Raw genomic sequence first — 20212 nt, forward strand, 5'->3', positions numbered from 1 at the left:
GGCTACAAACTAGTCTACTCTCCAGTCACCAACAGTCCCCATGCCTCCTTGGCCTGGGGATCCTATATAATAGAACTGCCCAATTGGTAGCTGCCATGCCTTGGCCAAACAGCACAGAGGCACGGGCACGTGGAGATAGGGACACTATGGCCTCCCAGCCCACCGGACCAGATATCCCAAGAGGGAAAGGTCGGTAAAGAAAATACAAACGGTTAGTTGGTGCAAGTGATTGATAAGAGCCAATCGTTTATTTTCACTGCCCCAGTCACAAGCTCGCCCTCTGCCCCGCTCCTGCCTGCTGTGGAGAGTGGGCACCCTTGAATGTTTCCCACCCTCTCCACATCACCTCACCATCACTCTCCCTTACTCGGCTGCCAGTCCAGCTGCCTAAGAATGTCAGAAGGGTGACATTTTCAGTTCTTTTCCTGTCCGACTGCAGGGTATATAGGACAGGCAGCCCTAAGTGCTGCTTTCTGAGCAAATGTTTTTTTTTTTTTTGATTACAAATATCTAACTAGGTTTGAAATGTTTTATAGAATAAGACAATATTCTTTTCAACAAACTTTAAAAAAAATGTACAGTTTTGTTGTTTGTTTCCTCCTCCCCCCGCCCCCACCCCTGCTTGCGCACCCTCCCCCCACCGCCCCTCCCCGGCAGCTCAGCCCCACCCCGACAGCCCCTGTTTTCCTTGGTTGTGTTTTGGGGGGTGCTTGGCACCCCCAGAGATTCAGCTTCGTGGCTGACAGGCGACAATGGCAGGGGCTTCACCGATACCCTTGGTAACCGTAGTAGTTCCTGTAGTATCGGTCTCTGTCCTGGGGATGGTGGTAGTAGTAACTCGGCCACTAGAAGAGAGGGGAGACCCCGTCACGTGGAGCCACAGCAGGCTGAGGACGGAGAGGCTCGGTACTCCTCCCTCTGGTCCTGCCCGCCCCTTCATCTCTCCCTGCCCAGATGATACTCACCTCCCGATTATACTGCTGTCTGTAATAGTCTCTGTATCTGTTGTACTCATAATCTCGCCCATAGAATCGATCGTAGTCTCCCCTGTATCGATCGTAGAAGTTACGGTAACCCTGAGAAAAGGAGAAAGAGAAGGAGTGAAGATGCATGGGTCTGTAGCATCACAATCCCCTGCTATCCCCCATCTTAAGTGAGATATATCTTTGCTTGGTATTATATACAGGCTTAATCTTCCCAGGATAAATTCTGCCAGATGAACCAATTAAACGGGCAAAACCCTAAGCCCTGAGAAAACAGCCGAAACCACTCTGCTCCCCAAAGCCAATAGGAATGGCTATCACGGCCCAGAGGGAGGAGCAGAAGGAGAGCTGCACTCACCCCTCTGTTTCCAGACTGCCCCCAGCACTGCTGCCCGTAGGCCCGGTTGTCGTAGCCTCGGCGCTGCCCGCCCACTGGAAGAGAAATGGAGAGCGCGCTCAGACAGCTGGCATGGGGTCCTGGCTCCACATCTGAGTGGAAATCAAAAAGTCGGAGCCAAAGGCAGTTCTGGGGGAATAGGAGGCCTGCTTCTGTCAGGCTCACACAATGTTAATTAAAGCACCAGCCAGGATCTTTTAAAAAGTCTGAGGGGGGAAGGCAGAGGAACAGAAACATAGGAAAAACTAAGCCACCTCGGTTTCACTTTTTGAAGCCCCCCAACTCCTGCAAAACATTTAAGATGGCAAAAGGGCGCATGGCAGAGTGAGAAACACGAGTCAAACTGCCATTTGTAGAGCTGCACTTTCAGCCCTGGAAGGGATCTTGGGTATCACACAGCTCAAACCCGTTTTATACAAATGAACAAAGTCTAAATGCCAAGCTCTTCCAAGGCAGGAACTGTTGGTATTCCCAGGGTCTAGCACATAGCAAGCACTCAAAAAATTTTCTGCTGACTTACACTTAAAATTACACACACACACACACACACACACACACACACACACTTGAATGCACACTGTGGGAGGGGGATCAAGGGGGTTAACTGACGAAACTAGATAACTGAGAGAGGAAATTAATTCCGCTAATAAGCTAACTTACTTCATAACCCCCCAAATTACTGAATAATGCATTCACTTTCTGATCTACATAGCTGGGTTGACCCAGTAGACAAAGAAAAAAAGAATCCTGCATAAATCCTTCAGATTAACTACAATAGTGAAGGGGGAATCCATATGTAAAAATGAAAACTAGATAAATGAGCAGGTTCAAGCACTGCTCTTCAAGGAAACAAATACTTTGTTGAAAAATAACTACTTTTTGTTTCAAGATTATGGGAAAAGCACAAGAAGCTAGGAGTAAAGGACACAGGAAGAAATAAGCTCCATAAAGGGATGTCCTTAACGTTGGTGACCCGATGTGGTTGCCTGGCCTTTCCTGTGGGTCCAGCTGCACTTAGCACAGAGAACAGACTGAGGCGGGGGCTGGCAGGTCCCCAGGACTTACCGTAGCCTTGGCCTCGGCTTCGGTTCTGCCGGTTACGCTTGTTTCGATTGTTTCGGCGGTTTGTCCGCTTCTCAGAGGGGGGCAGCAGCTTCCTTGCCTCCTCCTTGTATTTAGTGACAATGGGCTGAGCCTCCTCCTTCTCCAGCTCCCCATATGTCACCTCATCCATATAGTCGCATTTTTCAGGCAGAGAGAAGTTGGCTATAAGAGTAAGAGAGAAGCTCTGTGGGCCTCCAAGTGCAAAAATGGGTAACATCTCATAATGAAAACTCCACTACAGGAAGAACAGGGTTTTCTAAGCCTCATCTATAAATGCACAAAAATGCGCTGGGTTCACGCTACAAATTCTTGCTAATTGCAACAGTCCCAGGCAAAGGGCTATCTGCAAACTGTAGATTTACAAGTTCTCAAGTGATCCCTAATAAATTAAGAGTGAACTGGGTTAAGGTTTCTTATCAGGACAGAAGCAGGCAGCCAGAGAGTAAAAGTAACTGAGAAAGTTCTGGTGTAGTTAGATAAGAAATACACTTTTAAAAGAGACTCAAGAAGAAACTGACCCAAGCCTGAAGGCACGTACTCATCTATCTGAGAACAGGAAGCAGAGTACAGGGGTCTCACTGACCACCTGTGTAGGATGGGTCAGCACTAGTCTCTGGACATCAAGCTTAAAGGCTGAGTCCCAGCGGAATTCAGTTCAATGAGGTGCTCCAAATTGTTAAGTGAATCCAGTTAGCCCTTAGTTTCATAAAATTGAACTAAATTCCTCCAAGTGCCCTCAAATCAGTTATGGACTGGTCTAGTTCATTCTGAGTAAACTTGAGCTCTTTAGTGTGAAACCAGCTCCCACGCCCAGGCATTATCAGAATTCAAAGAGCCAATAGCTGACGGCTCTGGTGGGATGCCAGGAGCTGAAGGCAGCATGGGGAAAAACCAAACTCAGAGGTGAACAGCAGAACTCCAGATCAATCAAGAAGGTTAATATTGCCTTCCACGGAACCTTGCTGTACAGCTTTATATGGCACATACCAAAAATCAACACCAACAAACAACAAAAATAAAAAAACAAGCCTAATGTGATATAGAAATCAAAACATACTGCTGAGATCATTCACTCCAACCACCACCATTTTCATCTGAACCATCAGAATGTTCCATCTCTAGAGCATAAATTCAGTGAGGGCAGAGCTTCATTTCATTCATTCTTTCCCTAAGTCTAGAACTATACTGAACAAATAGCAAACACGCCTTAAGTATTTACTGAATGAATAACTGACTCACTGAAGCCTCTGCCTTGAGTTTTAATTATCCTGTGACCTATCACCATTTTTTTTTTTTTTTGTATTTTATCAGAATGAATCAAGGGGTTATTGCTTCACCATTCATTCTGCTCATTCATTATTTCACAAGTGATCACACTCATTAATTTATTCCTCAGATTTATACTTTACACATGTGAAGAATCCTCCAGGTGCTAAGAGGCCCTAGGGAGGTGTGCATGGACCAATGCCAGGATCTCTAACTTGTAGAGGTTAGCCCACCTTTCATCTCCAGCATTATAGACTCAGGCACATCATCTCCCTCCACTTCCTTCCTCAGCTCCAGCCTCTTCTTCCAGTCCTCCTCATTAGGGACAACCACCACCACTTTCCGGGAGAAAGTCTTAAACAGTAACAGCTTCCGCCGTTGGCCAGAGTTGTACACATTACACTAGGGACAGGAGAAGTAACAGATGTTTTAGGAGTAAAAGTTAAATTCAACCAACACTTACTGAGAATCCTTCACAAGTGAGGCACTAGATTAGAGGACTTATTTATACAGTCTCTAAATTCTTCATGATGTTTTCCTGTTTTACTCAACATGAAACTTGAGAGTCAGAGAGACCAAGACTTGTCCAAGGTCACAAACCTAGTAAGTGGTGGAGTCATGAATCCAAAGCTACCACACTCTATCACCTCTATAGCGTGTTTTACAGCCTGGGTCCAAATACTCTCTGGTAAAAACATTGAGAAGTGTATCTCTCAATTCAAAAAAACATTACAACCATAATTCTTGGTTATAACTGGGTAACCTGATTCTGTTCCTTAATTTCGTCTATATGCACCTTATTTTGACTCTGAGCAATTTTATCAGATTAAATGGATACCAAATCTTTTATCTTTGGACATACTGTTAAATTAGATTTCTTTTGAATTTTTGAACAATACCTGATCAAGAATGAAGTTCCTCTTTGTCCGGGAAGCAATCTGGACCAGCTTACTAAGGCACTGGGAGGCTTGCTGAACTAAAAGGTCTCGGCTTTTGGGATCCATCTCTGGCTCCTCGAGCCCCTTCATCTGATGAGTTTAAGAGGAAGAGAAACACAAGAAATTACAAAGTAAGTTAAAGCCCAAGAGTCATTGGTAAATGCCACCAAGCCACCACATCAGTTCACTGCCATTTCTTAGTGCTGTGAATGCTGTCCATTTCCTACAGGACTTATTTCCAGTCTCAATCTGGATATGCCTGAAACACCCCAGGCTTCACCAGCTTTCAGAAATCTGATAACACAGTAAAGGAAAAGAAAACAAAAAAACAAAAACTCATTTCTTTATTTGTGGGGCCCCTGATCTCAGACACCTGAAAGACCCAGCTCCATTGGGAAAAGATTATATTAGTTTCTTGGTATTTAAAAGCAAACACCAGAGTGATTTATCCCTTCCTACCAACTCACCCTCATTTGATTGAGCACAGTCTCAGCTCCCAGGACATTGTATCTTTTCTCAGGGTTTTCTTTTGCATATTTCAGGGCCCACTGGGTCTTTCCAGATCCAGGGAGTCCCACCATCAGAATCACCTGCAAGTAAACAGAACAAGGAATGCTAATAAAAAAAAGACAAACCTGAGGGTCATGTTTACCAAGCCCAACTTAAGAACATCCTCCCCAGCTCCCAGCTGGGCAAAGCTTGAGCAGAAAGGTGAAAAGCATGAGCACCAATGTTCTGCACCCTCTCTGACATACCTCACACTCCTCTATGGTCTTGGGAGGGACTGCAGTGCGCACGCGCTCCTCAACAGGCACTGCATGGATGAACACAAACTCTTCTGGTGGTGGGAAGAAGGGCTCCTCCTTCTGACCAAAATTTAATTCTACAACACAATTTTTGCAGAGGACGTGGGGTAGGAGGGCCCGATCCGCTAGGGATTCCTTGCTGATACGGAATGCCACACCGAGGTCTTCTCCATTCTTGGAAAAGGAAAGTTCTACTTCTTCAGCTTCAAAATTCTACAACAAAAGACAAGAGCATTTATGGGCACACAGGGCTTGCAGTTGATTAATCTCGCAACTCAATCTTTTTTCCCCTTACTTCAACTGCTACACAACTATGCAAGCAATGCATCAACTGCAGAAAAGCAGCAGCTGATGGGACACAAAGGGATCTCCAGCGCCCTCCATCCACTCTATGCTACAACCCATAACTTTCAGGAGCACTTACAGCAAAGCAGCCAATGACATCATTCTCCCCAAAAGTCTGGCCAAATTCCTCAAATTGCCCATTCTCTGCCTTGAGTCCTCGTCCATCGAAACCATAAGAGAATTCATCCTCACCTAGAAAAATCAGCATATTAGTTTACCTACACTCAAACTTCCCACAGAGCAGCAAACACAAACACGATTAAGTTAAAGATAACTTTACCAAGCTGTGGATGGGAAAAATCAACAGACCATCCAACTCGAAGGAGAGAAACCTCTGTGCAGCCTTCTTTCATTGGGAGATTCTGGGTTACCTGGCCAAGTCAGAAAAGGAACTCTTCAGAAATTCTGACCAACTCAAGCAAAGTCAGAGTTAGAAAGACAAAATTTTGATACAAACCAGAAACAAAAACTATCACAACTCGGCTTCAGAAAAAGAAACAACTGCCGATGAATGTAAACCAAAGTCATGAGGGTTAATTCCTTGGTTACTAGAGCTAAGGTCCTCTTTCAAGTATGGTACCTTTCTCTAATAAAATACTGGTGGATGCAAGTCCAGTATAGAGTAGTTTAATGACTAATTTAATAAATGAATGGTCCTAATGAGTGGTACACACTACCTTGGCCTCAAAGCAGACTTTCCCCTTTGTCACTCCATAAGTACTTCTGGCCCCAGACCAAAGGGTGGGGAACTTCTCTGAGAAAAGTGGCTGCCCTCCATAGCGGTCTTTGCTGACTTGAAAATGGAGATCAGAGGTATCTGTTAAGAAAGAAGCAATCTTTTTACTCAAATGTGCAACATTCTAAGCCTTCAAAAGAACACAAATGTACCCAGTTCTCAAGAAAGGATACAAAGTCTAAATCTCTTAAAAGCAGCAGGCCAGGAAGTTTTTAATCCCCCAAATCTCTTTTGATTGGTTTAATACCCCAACCTGTCTGCCTTATACATACAGAGGTCCAGGTTCACAACATTTGATTGGCTGAAACCCCCAACCTGTCCAACTTATACATACACGTGTCCAGGTTCACAACAGTGTGATCCTCTTCCTCATCTTTCACCTCTTCTTCTGGGGGTGGCGGAGACTTTGAGCTACACGTATGAGAGAAAAGCAAATATAATGTAACCAAAGTCCTTTAATTCGAGAGGTGTCTGCATGACTTTATGTCTGTTAAACCACCAGTGAATATAAAATTCCAGCAGGCAGCTTCTTTCAGCAAATGAGAAAAGGGCAAGGGAAGCGTTCAGGGTAGATTCTATCAAAGACTTAGGCCTATAAGAACCTATTCCATTTTTAATCCACCCCTTTTTTCCAGACTCTCCAGTCAACATCAGGTATACCAAAATTGGAGCAGAGACTCCCTTCAATGAAAGGGGCTGTTTCCCTCACCGGCTGTGGTAGGCCTCCTCTCGGAATTCATAGTAAGCTCGGCCATGTTCATCCTTCTCATCCCGCTGTCTCTTTACCCCCCGCCGCTCACCATCTGAGCCTGCTGGTTTTGATTTTTCACTATCTTGGTCATCTCCTACAAAAATGAGGGAAAGAAAAACAGCAGTTTTCATATTGGAGTGTAGAATAAGCTCAGAACCAACAGAAACTAAAGGAGGACCTGCATATCTGTCAAGTCAGAAGAGCCAGGTTATTCCCACTGCATCCACAGAATGTTTTATTTCCAACGATTATCTGTCATTGGATGGTATTATTATTATTTTTTTAAAAGGACATTATGGGCTAATTACAGTCAAAAAGTAGATTAAAAGTTGGGCAATTTTTGCATTCTAAATTTAGCTGCTTAAATCAGGTCAAACTTGCAGATTTTCCCACTCATACGACATAAAAGAAACATGCCATAAGTTTTTTAAAGACTTCATAGCTTAACTTTGATTCTTGACTATCAGATTTGGATTTAAGCTAGAGACCTAATGTATATTTTTCAACACTTTCCCACAGTGTTGTGTTACAAAAGCCTCAATTTCTTTCTTTCTTTCTTTTTTGAAGAGTTTGACTTTCCAGCTTTAAAATGCATAACCATTCACAGCTTTACTTACATAGCAAATGAACTCTGGCACTTTATACAGAACTGTTACCATAGATTTTTACTGAAACTTGCAAGAACAAACCATTAAGTCACAAGAGAGCCATAAATAATACTGCATCTTTACCTCACATAATTTGGGGCAGAAAGGTGTTGTCATATATTTAGTAACATTCTTTACAGGAGGAGGAAAAAAAAACAAACAGAATTTTTCCTTGGACTTTTGTGGTTTGCAACACTAACACTAAAAGTTTTTAATAAAAACCTCTCTAAAGAAGTTCTTTCTCTCTCAAGCTTTTTTACCTGCTCTTTGGGGGTACACATAAAGACAAAGATTATGTAATGGGATTTTTGTTCCAGGACATGGCACAAGCTGCAAGTTGCATGTGACTGTTGTAGAATGGGTTCCAATTATACCATCATACCCAGCAGTAGCCTAAAAACTGTATTATAAAAGGAACTAAAAGCAAGCCACTTCATAGTAAGAATGGGAAGCAGCTCTAGTTTTCCTCCCACTCTGACAGATAGTTAGGGATCAGCTGTAACCATCCAATCACTTCAAAGGAAGAGAGGAAGGTCACTAACTCCCCGGGGCACCTCTATACAGTCTCTTCCACAAGGTTATTCAATGGACCCACCAACACCCCAATCATTTCATCAGGAAGTCAGGGACCCAAAATGTAAAAGACTAGCTAAGTATACAGCAAACATACAAATTTGCCCATCTACATCCACTCAAATGAAAGATTAAAATTTAATCATAATCCAGGCAAGGTAAAACCCCTAGCCAAGTAACGTTAGCTAACTTATTCTAAATGTTCTAGATTAAGACTTTCTCTTTCCTAGTTAACTATTAAACTTGACACCTCACACTGCAAGCTACAGAAGCAGGAGTTGCTGCAAAAGCAGAAGCAAGGTTAGATTTCCAGATTTTTAGTGTGGCTCAAACTCTAGTAATGAGCTTTTGATGGGGCGAACTCTTGACGAACTTAGCTTATTGCTTAATTTTATGGCGAAAAAGTAAACAGTCGGGTGGCCCAAAGGCCCAAGCCTCCAACAGTCGGTCTGGTTGTCCATGTAATCAACAATTCCTAGGTTTAGGAAAAGATAAGGACGGCACCGCCGGAAGGCTGCTCCAACAGGTAGCTCGTAACCAGTTCGCATGGGAAACCACTTTATTTCTACTCACTACCACCAAGCAAGCAATCAAGTTAGGAAGGAACCTCCCTCCTGCAAAGAGTGGGGCCACCAGAGGTAGACAAACCCTCCGGAAATGAGCGGAGAGGACGAAAACCATCTCCCCTGAGGAGTCCCGGCAAACGGCGATGGGAATCGGGACCCCGCGGTGCAGGGCTCCGTGCTGGGTCAGGGGCGCACCCGGCAGGTTGGAGCCCGGCTCCGCTGCCAGCTCCTCACCCTGTTCCTCTGCGGCCTTGTCACCCGGCGCCTCGGATCCCGGCGTCTCGTCTCCGCTCCGCTCCTCCGGTTCATCTTCCTCCCCCTTGCCGGTGCCCTGCTCTTCGCCACCGTTTACCCCACCTGACTCGGCTGTGGCCTCCTCCGCCGCTTTCTCGGAAGCATCGGGCTCCGCCTCGGCCTCCACGGCTGCTGCCTCCGGGGGGTCCGGCGGCGGCTGCGCGGCCTGAACCGAGGCCTGGGCAGGGGGTGGCTCTTCGTCCTCGTCCTCAAGCAGCGCCTCCTCGTCCTCCTCCTCCTCCTCTTCGTCCTCCTCCTCGTCCCCGCCCGGGCCGCCGCCCGACGCGGCCACAGGCCGAGGCTCCGCCTTGCAGGCCCCGCCGGGCCCGGCCCCGCCACCGCCGGCCTCGTCCTCGAGCATCTCAGCGTCCAGCGCCTCCTGCAACCGCTGCGCCAGATCCACCTTGAGGCCGCGCGAGTCCAAGCCGCGCCGCTGCAGCTCCGACCGCAGCTCGGTCACTTTCAGCCGCTTCACCTCCATCGCCGCCGCCTCCTCCGCCTCCCGCCGCCTCCTCCCCTGCGAACCGTCGACCGAGCCCGACTGCGCAGGCGCCGCCTCCGCCTCACGCGCCAGCACGGAGCCCGCGCGAGCGAGCGCACGCACGCACGCACGCAAGCAGGCAGGCAGCCAGGCTGGCAGGCTGTGGGCCGCGCGCAGCCTGCGCTACGTAGTGTTTATTTCTCGTCCCTCCTCCCTCCCCCTTTCGGCCCCCGGAGCCCAAAACAACGCAGCGGAAAGCTGCTTCCTCTCCAGCCGACCCTCGGCTCCTCTGCCGCGGGCGGGCGCGCGCCCAGGACGACGGACTTCCCTCCGTTTACCTCCCGCCCCTCTCACCCCCTGGGCCAATCGCCGCTGGCGGCTTCACGGCGCAGCCGCACCGGAGCCGGAGTCGGGGAAAGGCTGGCTTCGGCCCAAGTGCCTCGTCGCACCGAGGCGTGTGCGTACCCCACTCTCCGTACTTCCAGCGGGGGCTGAGCAGCCGCCTGGAGCTCCTTCGCCACACGCGCCTCCCACTCCGTCACCCCGCCCCCCACCCTCAGTCCCGTCTGATCCGATCGTGCTGTCGTGGTAGGGCTTGTTCGGTAGTCTCTGTCCCTTAGTTTATACAAGCAGCCACTTCTTGAGGGAAAAAAAAGCCAGAAAGGAAGAAAGGAGACTCTTGAAACGTGAACTCCTTCTGGCAATTGTCTTTCTGGTTAGTCAACAAAAGGACTTTCCAAACCCAAGGAATGCAGAAACCCCAGCCCTCCAGCCTTCAATTTCTACCCAGCAACACACTCTGACCTCGCCTTATTGGCCACCTTGAATCGTTATCTGCAATTCTGATTGGTCTTCTATGATCTTGCAGTTTTTGGTTTTTTTTTTTTCAATTGACGAAGCAGCCAGGGGGATTCCCCCCTCCCCCCTGGGTTGCTCCGCAGGGGAGGCTAGAGAGGCGGGGTCGTGTCCGTGGGATTCCTTTTCCCGGGCCGCTTCTGATTGGGCTCGTGGTGCAATGCGCGCGACCCTTCAGACACCAAGCTCTTGGGAGGCTGAACCCTGACTTCTCCGTGCTCCCCGTTTGTAAAGCGAAGTGCGGCGAAGAGACTTCGGGTTTGGCCTGTTGCAGGGGGGCGGGGAGCTGGGCGTAAGGGAGGTTGCAGCTGGGCGGCGCTACGCCCTATGGTTGGGGTGCACGGACTGCGTTCACCTCAGTTCCCCAGCTCCCGGCCCACAAGTCAACAAATGCTATTGAGTAAGTGCAAACAAAGAGCTGATATGGAGACAAGCCCCCTAGACCCTTTTTAGCAGTTGTTCCCGCCTACTCCCTTCCGCTTCCGAGTCAGGGAGGTGTGTCCGAAGGAAAGGAGGAAATAAGAGCCGCCGGCGTTCAGACGCCGGCCACGATTCCTTAGTTATGGCCTTATGGTTTTCGTGGGTTTTTCTCACCCGGGAGTCGCCGCTTTGGGAAATCAATTAATCTCAGGTTTTGCTGTTCCCACATCTACTTCCTGATCAGATGCTTGCACTTCCAGAGCTTAAAAAATAACTGGAGAGAAGAAAGAAAGGGGCTGTAGTAGAATCAAGCAATCATTCCCTGAGAGGCCTCCTGGAGAAGGAGAATTTCCTTGCTTTTTTTAAGTCAGCTGCCAAAATTGGCTGCCTCGCTCCTATTCTTAGAGCTTCGGTTATTCTTTCACGTCCCAATTCCTCAAGAGCACTGGGCGACAGTTATGGAGAAGCGCCTGCAGGAGGCTCAGCTGTACAAGGAGAAAGGGAACCAGTGTTACCGGGAAGGGAAGTACCGGGATGCTGTAAGTGGGTACCATCGAGCTCTGCTGCAGCTGCGGGGTCTGGATCCGAGTCTGCCCTCCCCGATACCTAATCTGGGACCTCAAGGCCCCGCCCTCACACCTGAACAAGAAAACCTACTGCACACCACCCAGACAGATTGCTACAACAACCTGGCTGGTAAGAACAGGGCCAACGGGAGGGTAGAATGTCAAGGCCGGTACATGAAAGTTTGAGAATATTGGGAAAAACACTGACGGCTCTTCTGTCGTTATCTAGTTATTCTGCCATGAATTGCAATATACTTTTTTTTTTTTTTTTGCAATATACTTTCAATCTGTGGGGCTCTAACTGAGTTTCGGTGCTTCTCAGACTTCACTTGGAGAGTTCTTTTTAAACACAATTTCCTGAGCCTACCATGATTCCGATTTAATAGGTCTGAGGTTTGTGAGTTGTGTGTACCAATTGCGTTCCTATCAGACTCCCAGGTGATGGCTAGTAGGTTTAAGGAATTTTGCACGACTTCCTGGTGGCTCAGACGGTAAAGCGTCTGCCTGCAATGCGGGAGGGAGAAGGCAATGGCAACCCACTCTAGTACTCTTGCTTGGAGAATCCCATGGACGGAGGAGCCTGGTGGGCTGCAGTCCATGGAGTCGCTAGGAGTCGGACACAACTGAGCGACTTCACTTTCCCTTTTCACTTTCATGCATTGGAGAAGGAAATAGCAACCCACTCCAGTGTTCTTGCCTGGAGAATCCCAGGGACGGGGGAGCCTGGTGGGCTGCCATCTATGGGGTCACACAGAGTCAGACACAACTGAAGCGACTTGGCAGCTTGGCAGTGCGGGAGACCTGGATTCAATCCCTGGGTCGGGGAGATCCGCTGGAGAAGGAAATGGCAACCCATCCCCGTATTCTTGCCTGGAAAATCCCATGGATGGAGGAGCCTGGAGGGCTACAGTCCATGAGGTCGCAAAGAGTTGGACATGATCGAGGAACTAACACACAGAGAAAATACTGAACCTGATGCTGAGCTCAGCTTGTTTGAACACTGGTACCGAATCAAATCTCAGAGACAGAGTTTTGGGTGAAGTAGAAAAGAATAGCTCTATTGTTTTGCTAGGCAAAGGGGAACACAGCAGGCTTCTGCCTTCAAAACCGAGTCCCCACCTGGGGAAGATACTGTGAGATTTTATATTAATTGTCCAAAGAATGTAATCATCTCATGGACATTTTTTCTAATGGGTTGGTGGTGAGATAAGTAAGGGTTAGCATCATTGACCTTCAGGTTCAGCTGGTCTGGGGTCTACGCTGCTCCTGGGTAGCATACCATTGTTAATTGTTAACTTCTCCCATCTGGAGGTGGTGTCGGTATCCAGAAAATAGCTTAAGATATTGTTGAAGACTGTCCTTGGGGAAGCAGGACATTGCCTCAAGGCTGCTCTTGACTGCTCTCCTTGGTCTCCCAACCCCACCCTTCCCTAATTAACAATTGCTTGAATCTGCCCTTCAGAACTTAGGGAAGGTTGTGGAGGCTGAATGCAGACTGTTTCCTATAATCAAAGAAATGGTAGACACAAAAAGCCCTTGTGCCCAGGAGTCCCAAAGGACCCTGCACAGTATCAAACCTATGTTTAGACGGTTGTTTCTTTAATATTTAAAATTTAGGAAAGAAGGCACTTGCTTCAGCTGGTAATGTAAGTCATCCATCTTAGATGTTTTGGATAGCTTTTCCTCATTTTCCTCCTTCCTATATAAAGCAGCTAGATGATACCTCGAGTAACTTGTACCTTCCATATCCAGCTGGCCTTGCATGGAGAAATAAAGTCCAGAGTTAGTATCACTAGGATTAATCTGCTGAAAGAAAGGAGACTTCTGAAGTCTGTTCTGTAGCAAGCAAAGTAACCATTGAGCTAATTAAGTTGTTTTGAAGTATATACTTTGTAATCATTGTTTAAATTTTTTTTCTTTTTTACTACCCTGGTCTGCAATGATTTGGTGAAATTCTAGCTTTTTTTTTTTTTTTTTTAAATTCTAGCTTTTTTACAGAGTGTGTCCAAAACTATTCTTAGACTCAAGTAACAGTAATTATAGTAGCTACTATTTCAGTTCATTCAATTATTTTTTGAATAAATTAATATTTATTGATATACTGGGGATATTGCAGTATAGTAAAACAGATAATGATCCCTGCTGTCATGGGGAGATGGATAATTAACAAAAGAGGTAACTTGTGTATTAGACGATGTTGACTGAAAAAGATGCATAAGGAGAGAGTTGTGAGTTAAGTTTTACTTGGGGCAGAATGAGGACTACAGCCCAGGAGACAGAACCTCAGACAGCTGAAAAAAAAAAAAAAAAACCTGCTCCAAAGAGGCAGTGTGGGGAGTCAGTATATAAGATTTTGGTGAAGGGGGAGTTCAATCTAAAGACCTGTTCCACCTGTTTTCCTGGGGCACGCAGTGCCTTATTCTCCACTCTGAACTCCCTCAGGGCGTGTCAAGGCCTGCAGCTGCAGTAGCCCAGGATTCAGCCTCCTGCTGTTGGCAAGCACCCATTTGTAGTTGATAAGATGTAGTTGTAAGATGATAAGTATAACATGGAAAAGGAGAAAGCAGAAAATGGGTGTATGGACTTGCCTGGCAGTCCAGTGGTTAGGATGCCACGTTTCTAAAGCAGAGAGTGCCAGTTCAATCCCTGGTGGAAACAGAAAGATCCCACATGCAGCATGGCATAGGCAAAAGAAAGAAAATGGGAATAGTGAGTGCCATAGGCATGGTAGTGGTTAGGGAAGACTCATTAAGGTGACATTTATGAAATGCCAGTGTAAGCCCTTGATACATATATACATATAAACCTTAAGTGTCACAGCAATCCTTTGAGGTAGATTTAAGGAACATCTAGTAAGTGGTGGAGCTAAAATTAAACCTGACAAATCCACTTTTTTTGTGGCTGTGCTGGGTCTTTGTTGCTGCGAGGACTTTTCTCTAGTTTGGCGAGCGGGGGCCACTCTAGTTGAGGTGCTTGGGCTTCTCATTGGGGTGGTTTCTCTTGTTGTGGCTCATGGGCCCTGGATAACAAGCTTGATAGCTGTGAGTCATGGGCTTACTTGCTCTCTGGCATGTGGGATCTTCCCGGGTCAGGGATCGAACCCATGTCTCCTGTGTTGGCCAGTGGATTCTTTACCACTGAGCCACCAGGGAAGCCTCTGTACTTAAGTTCTTATTGCAGAATACTGTATACTAGAGAATACAGTACACCTTGGGGAATTGGCCAGAAATCAAGAAAATGAGATACATACTCATCTTGACTGTCCAAGTGGACCTGAAGGCAGAGACTGGGGCTTATCCATCTGGAGACCCTCTGCTTGGAGGTTCTTGGTAGATGTTTCCTAAAGACTCACTAAAATTAAGAAATTTCACTTACATGACAGTGACATTTACGTGTTGGGCAGTTTATTTATAGTACCTCTCATCTTCACAAAAATTCTGCAAGGTAGTAATGATTTTCCCCACTTCACAGAAAAGGAAATCAGACCTCATCGCTAAAACCCTCCAATGGCATCTTATTATACTTAGGAAAATATTCACACTCTGACCTTCACCTGCACAGCCTGACGTGATCTGGCTCCTCCATAGACTGAATTCACAAAGCATACACCCACCTTCCGGCTTTGTAGGCTCTCTTCTCTTGGCTAGAATGCCCTGTCCCTTGAATGACCCTTGTCATTCACATTTTGGTCCAAAAGTCACTTTCTCAGGGACGCCTTCTGTAATCAAGCATCACTCTGACCTCATTCAGTCTCTGTCCCAGTACAGTTCTATTTTTCACAAAGCACTAACAAATAAGTGAATTTGTTAGTGTGTTCCTCCTCCCTGGGAATTAGGATGCAAGCTCTAATCACTCACCAAAGTGCTTATCTTGTTCCTCTTTTTCTCCTGCTCCTACTTCCATCTAGCACATGGTCATTACCTAGAACTCGTTGTAGAATGAAGGAACGATGGGTTATATCACGATAACCTGTCAGTGATGGGTTAGTTGAACGCCGGGGAAATACCTAAGTATGAACCATATGGCCACTTGGTGGGGATGTTGTAGAAGGGATGCGGACATCAGCCCTCATACTTCTTCCTTCCCAGCACATGATTTAATAATGCTGTGTGTAATTCCCACAGTTGTTAAACAGGAAATGCATTTCCCTTAATTACAGAAAGACAGAACATTGATCTGAAAATTGTCTCCTACACAGATTTGTGCTTTGAGATCCCATCCTTTTATCCAAGGAATTCATGAGATAATATATCATCATTGAGAAGGGTAATTTTTGAGTTAGTCTTTGGTTCGGATTTCTTTCTCATTCCACCTAGAGACTGTGGGATTCTAGACAAGTTACTTTACCTTTGTGAGCCTCAATCTCTTCATCCATTAAATGGAGATGCTAACACATACTGACTTCAGAGGGTGGATGAGAAGATGAAACAAACCGCTGGCACAGTGCTTACTGTTTACTCACACTATTAATGGCAGTGGTGGTTGTTAGGAGGACCTCAGGACGAGAATTGTGGTGAAATGGGAGATTCAAGATAGAGAGCCTTGGATAGAAGAGAGACAATGAAGAGTTTTAAATAATTTCTTTTTCTTTTTTTTCTTTGCCACGTGGCATGCCAAATCCAGTTCCCAAGCAAGGATCAAACCCCTGCCCCCCAAGAGTTCCAGTCACTGGACCACCAGGGAAGTCCCCATAAATTTAAAGTATAGTCTAATCAACTTTTAAAAAATTATTTAATATGGCTGCGCAGGTTTTTCTGCAGGTGTAGTGCCTTGGGCTTGTCTGTGGGGTGGCTTCTCTTGTTGCAAAGCACAGACTCGAGGGCACTTGGACTTCTAGGCACTTGGACTGCTGTGGGTGGGCTCGGTAGTTGGGTTCCCAGGCTCTGGAGCACCGGCTTAGTAGTGGTGGTACAAGGGCTTAGTCTATCCATGGCATGTGAGATCTTTCCGGATCAGGGATCGAACCCATATCTCCTGCATCGGCAGGCAGATTCCTAACCACTGGACCATGAGGGAAGCCCTAGTCTTAGCAACTTTTATAGCTGGGCCTGACCCACGCTAGGTATTGGGTTGGCCAAAAAGTTCGAGTTTTTCCATAATATCTTGCAGAAAAACCCGAACAAACTTTCTGGCCAGCCCAACACACAATGGGCATTTGCTCGATAGTAAAGCAGACTGAGGTATGTAAAACTTGTATTCACTGCTGCATCCCCAATGTCTAGAATAGTGTCTGACATGGTGGACACGTAAATGTATTTATTGGGTGGGTGAATGTTGTTGATACCATCCTGGATTTGGTATTGCCTTGTGTTGGGCAGTGGAACATCGTGTAATAAGGTCCTCTTCTCTCTTCCTTCCATTTGCCGCCATCAGCCTGTCTCCTTCAGATGGAACCAGTAAACTATGAACGAGTGAAAGAATACAGCCAGAAAGTCCTGGAGCGGCAGCCTGATAATGCCAAGGCCTTGTATCGGGCTGGAGTGGCCTTTTTCCACCTGCAGGACTATGACCAGGCCCGGCACTACCTCATGGCTGCTGTCAATAGGAAGCCAAAAGGTGAGAGAAGGGGGCTGAAGTGGGAAGCACAAAAAATCGTCCTACTGAGGTAGTATCTGTGGGAGAGGATTTTAGTTCATTTTTCAATGTATTGTGAAAATAGGTAATAATGTATTCACACATTCAGTATTCAAAAAATATAAAAAGATGTATGACAAACAGGCCTTCTTCTCATGAATTCCAAGTTTCAGTTCCTAGATGGAGACTAAAACAGGATCTAGATTCCAATGAATAAACTTGATAATCCTTGTTTCTACCAGTTCTCCAGCTGAGGTCTGGCTTTTGCATGACTATCCATTTATCCTTTAGCTCGGCTAACCCCAGGTATGACCTAGAAGGACAGGCCTCCTGAGAATTTGAGGCTTGTTTCCAAGGCAAAAAGGATATCGTTAACAGAATGATAAACTTGTTCCTGTGTTGGTGGTTCAGCTCTGAAAATTGTCTCCGATTTTGCATTATGGCTTAGAGCAGCTACTGAAGTAAGAGGGTCCCCAAACGTAAAATAATTCAGCAGAACCACTCTATTTGAATGGAGAAGTCACTAAAGTGTCGTTACCCGGGTCTCCTGCATTGCAGGCAGATTCTTTACCATCTAAGCCACCAGGGAAGCCCGGAAAAGTCATTATGAATTATTGCTCATGTTTCTTATCTTCAAGTACACAGATTAACTGCTACCCATGTATAGTAGGTTTAGAGGCTATGCTCTTAAAATTACTGTTTCTTCCAGCTCCTTTTCATTATTAAGTTAGAAACCAGCCCAGCCTTATACAATAATTTTTAAAATATATATATTTATTTATTTGGCTGCATCAGGGTTTATTGCCACATGTGACCTCTCTAGTTGTGGCACAGGGACTTAGTTGCCCCAAATGTTGAAAACAAGTGATAATACATGTCGTGGGACAGCTAAGTCCGGCCTGATTAGAGAGGATCTAGAGTGCCACAACTAGAGAGGATCTTAGTTCCCTGATCAAGGATCAAACATTTGGCATTGGAAGGTAGATTCTTAACCACTGGACCACCAGGGAAGTCGCTATACAAGATTTTTTAAAAATTAAAAGTGGTATTAATGAATGAAATGTACTGTAGCATAGAATAGTTGTGGTATACGCAGATCTTAGAAATTTTAATAAATAGAAGTGTGTTCACAATCCTCTCCTGCCTGGAGGTACAATTACGGGTCTGTCTCTGATTGCCTCCTTTGTCCTGTTCTAAGATGCCAATGTCCGGAGGTACCTTCAGCGGACGCAGTTGGAACTTAGCAGCTACCATCGGAAAGAGAAGCAGCTCTACTTGGGCATGTTTGGTTAAAGGAAGAATGATGCCCCTCCCCTTGAACTTAGATGAACCATTAAAGACCCATCAAAGGGAAACCTGAGCCTCAGCAAGAGAAGTTAACCCCATACCTCTGACTGAGGTGAACTTCTGTTTTGTTTCTAGTGCTGCACAAACTTCTATCACTTACATAGTCTGTGTTTTTGTTTCTCCGTCTTTCTATTTATATGGCTTTTAATATATGGTATTATATATCAGAAACATTTGCCTTGAGAAATACAACCAGAAAACATTCATCAGCTATGGGTGGATTAATCAGAGCTCTGGCATAGATTTTGATGATAGATGTTGGTAGATGTAGTCATATACAAAGGAGAAGGCTTAGCAGAAGATGAAGTAGTAAGGACAGGCAGAAAGCAGTTTTTTTCCTGTTTCCTCAGATTCCTAAAGCCAAAATGGGAAGCCCTTACACAGGTCACAAACTGGCAAATATATACTGTGAAACTAGACAATTATAGATTGGACCCACATGCCTCAAAATGAAAGATTTAAAAGTAACTACTTGATTAAAGTAACTCCTTTTTCTTAATGTCCCACATACATTGAGATTCTTTATCCTCCACAAAAGTATCTAGTTCCTCTTGTTTCTCTGGATAATTTCTAGCTATTGTAGCCTTGCTATTGTTCACACTCAGATCATTAATATAGTATACTTATTTATTTATTTTTTTATTAAACCCTTCTATCTTAAAACCCCTGGACTCAAGCATCTAAGTATATATTTTATAACCGTTCAAAACACCTCATGCCAGAAAACTCATTAACACTTTAATTTTTAATAGGTGCCTACCTATAGCATGCTCATTTCTCTAATAAAGGAAAGACAGTTTACCAAGTCTTCTAGAAACAATACGATAAAGAACAGGATAGAAACATAGATCTGTTTTTTACCTGTCACCTTGTATTTCGTAAGAACTCCATTCCTTAAAGAGGAGGGAAACAGTGAGGAAAGGTTCTCTTTCCTTTGTGCCTTTTAAGCACCGACAGAACTTTCTGGAAGCTTGGTGCAGGCTGCAGATCTGGTCCAGATGGCTCAGTAGGAGGCTTCCTCAACCGGGAGCTCCTTTCTCATTTTGCACACTTATTCTAATGTCCACTATGTATGAGTTGTACAGAGCAGATGAGCTCATAATAGCTCTGCCTCTATATTTATGAATGAAAGTAATAAGTATATGTCATTAGCCATCATAGAAACATAGTTTTCAGACAAAAACTTCTTGGTCTTACCAAGTGTACACGAGCTCTTCTTTCTTAATCAGTAATGTATCTCTCTCGATGAGCTAGGCTCCTCTTTATGTCTCCCTGTACTCTTAAATAGTACAACTATCAGCTTATAACAAAAAGTCTTTATACCAAATAGTCTTTTAAGTCCAAGGACACAACTAACAAAAGAGGAATATTTTATTCCTTTTCCAAGCTTCCTAAATTTCCAAGCCTAGACTGTTGCCAAATTATGTCATGGTTGTATGTTACCTTTGGGGCTAGTTTTGCTTTCTGATTTTCTTTTTTTTCCCCCCCTGAGACTTGATGTTACAGTAAGCTATGTTCTGTATCAATGAGGAAAAAATAAAGCTGATATTTAAAAATGTATTG

At 45.4% G+C, this 20212-nt stretch overlaps 2 protein-coding genes across 2 annotated transcripts; one reads left to right on the forward strand and one right to left on the reverse strand.

Annotated features, from left to right (window-relative positions):
* Positions 1–655: 655 nt before the first annotated feature.
* HNRNPUL2 (heterogeneous nuclear ribonucleoprotein U like 2) lies at positions 656–10096 on the reverse strand. The gene is made up of 14 exons (XM_065937529.1): positions 9347–10096; positions 7285–7420; positions 6910–6986; positions 6517–6656; positions 6120–6210; positions 5919–6031; positions 5444–5707; positions 5156–5278; positions 4650–4778; positions 3984–4152; positions 2446–2646; positions 1342–1415; positions 966–1076; positions 656–845 (listed from the first exon to the last, which is right to left on the reverse strand). The coding sequence occupies exons 1-14, from the start codon at positions 9885–9887 to the stop codon at positions 765–767; spliced, it is 2250 nt and encodes a 749-aa protein (XP_065793601.1). The 5' UTR covers positions 9888–10096; the 3' UTR covers positions 656–764.
* Positions 10097–10883: 787 nt separating this feature from the next.
* On the forward strand, positions 10884–20207 carry TTC9C (tetratricopeptide repeat domain 9C). Its single transcript, XM_065937530.1, has 3 exons — positions 10884–11858; positions 17102–17284; positions 18501–20207. Exons 1-3 carry the CDS (start codon positions 11621–11623, stop codon positions 18593–18595), a joined length of 516 nt encoding a protein of 171 aa, XP_065793602.1. The 5' UTR covers positions 10884–11620; the 3' UTR covers positions 18596–20207.
* The last annotated feature ends 5 nt before the right edge of the window (positions 20208–20212 follow it).

The sequence above is a fragment of the Muntiacus reevesi genome, chromosome 5, assembly GCF_963930625.1.
Source record: "Muntiacus reevesi chromosome 5, mMunRee1.1, whole genome shotgun sequence".
Lineage (NCBI taxonomy): Eukaryota > Metazoa > Chordata > Mammalia > Artiodactyla > Cervidae > Muntiacus > Muntiacus reevesi.

Bases quoted from the DNA above. Each gene is read 5' to 3' on its own strand.
- HNRNPUL2 (XM_065937529.1), bottom strand. From the start codon at position 9,887: ATGGAGGTGAAGCGGCTGAAAGTGACCGAGCTGCGGTCGGAGCTGCAG. The intron at 4,779-5,155 runs GTGAGTTGGTAG...TAAACTCATCAG, and splicing joins CTGTGCTCAATCAAATGAGG to ATGAAGGGGCTCGAGGAGCC. The intron at 1,416-2,445 runs GTAAGTCCTGGG...TTTCTCTTCCAG, and splicing joins AAGCCGAGGCCAAGGCTACG to TGGGCGGGCAGCGCCGAGGC.
- TTC9C (XM_065937530.1), top strand. From the start codon at position 11,621: ATGGAGAAGCGCCTGCAGGAGGCTCAGCTGTACAAGGAGAAAGGGAAC. The intron at 11,859-17,101 runs GTAAGAACAGGG...TGCCGCCATCAG, and splicing joins TTGCTACAACAACCTGGCTG to CCTGTCTCCTTCAGATGGAA. The intron at 17,285-18,500 runs GTGAGAGAAGGG...TCCTGTTCTAAG, and splicing joins TGTCAATAGGAAGCCAAAAG to ATGCCAATGTCCGGAGGTAC.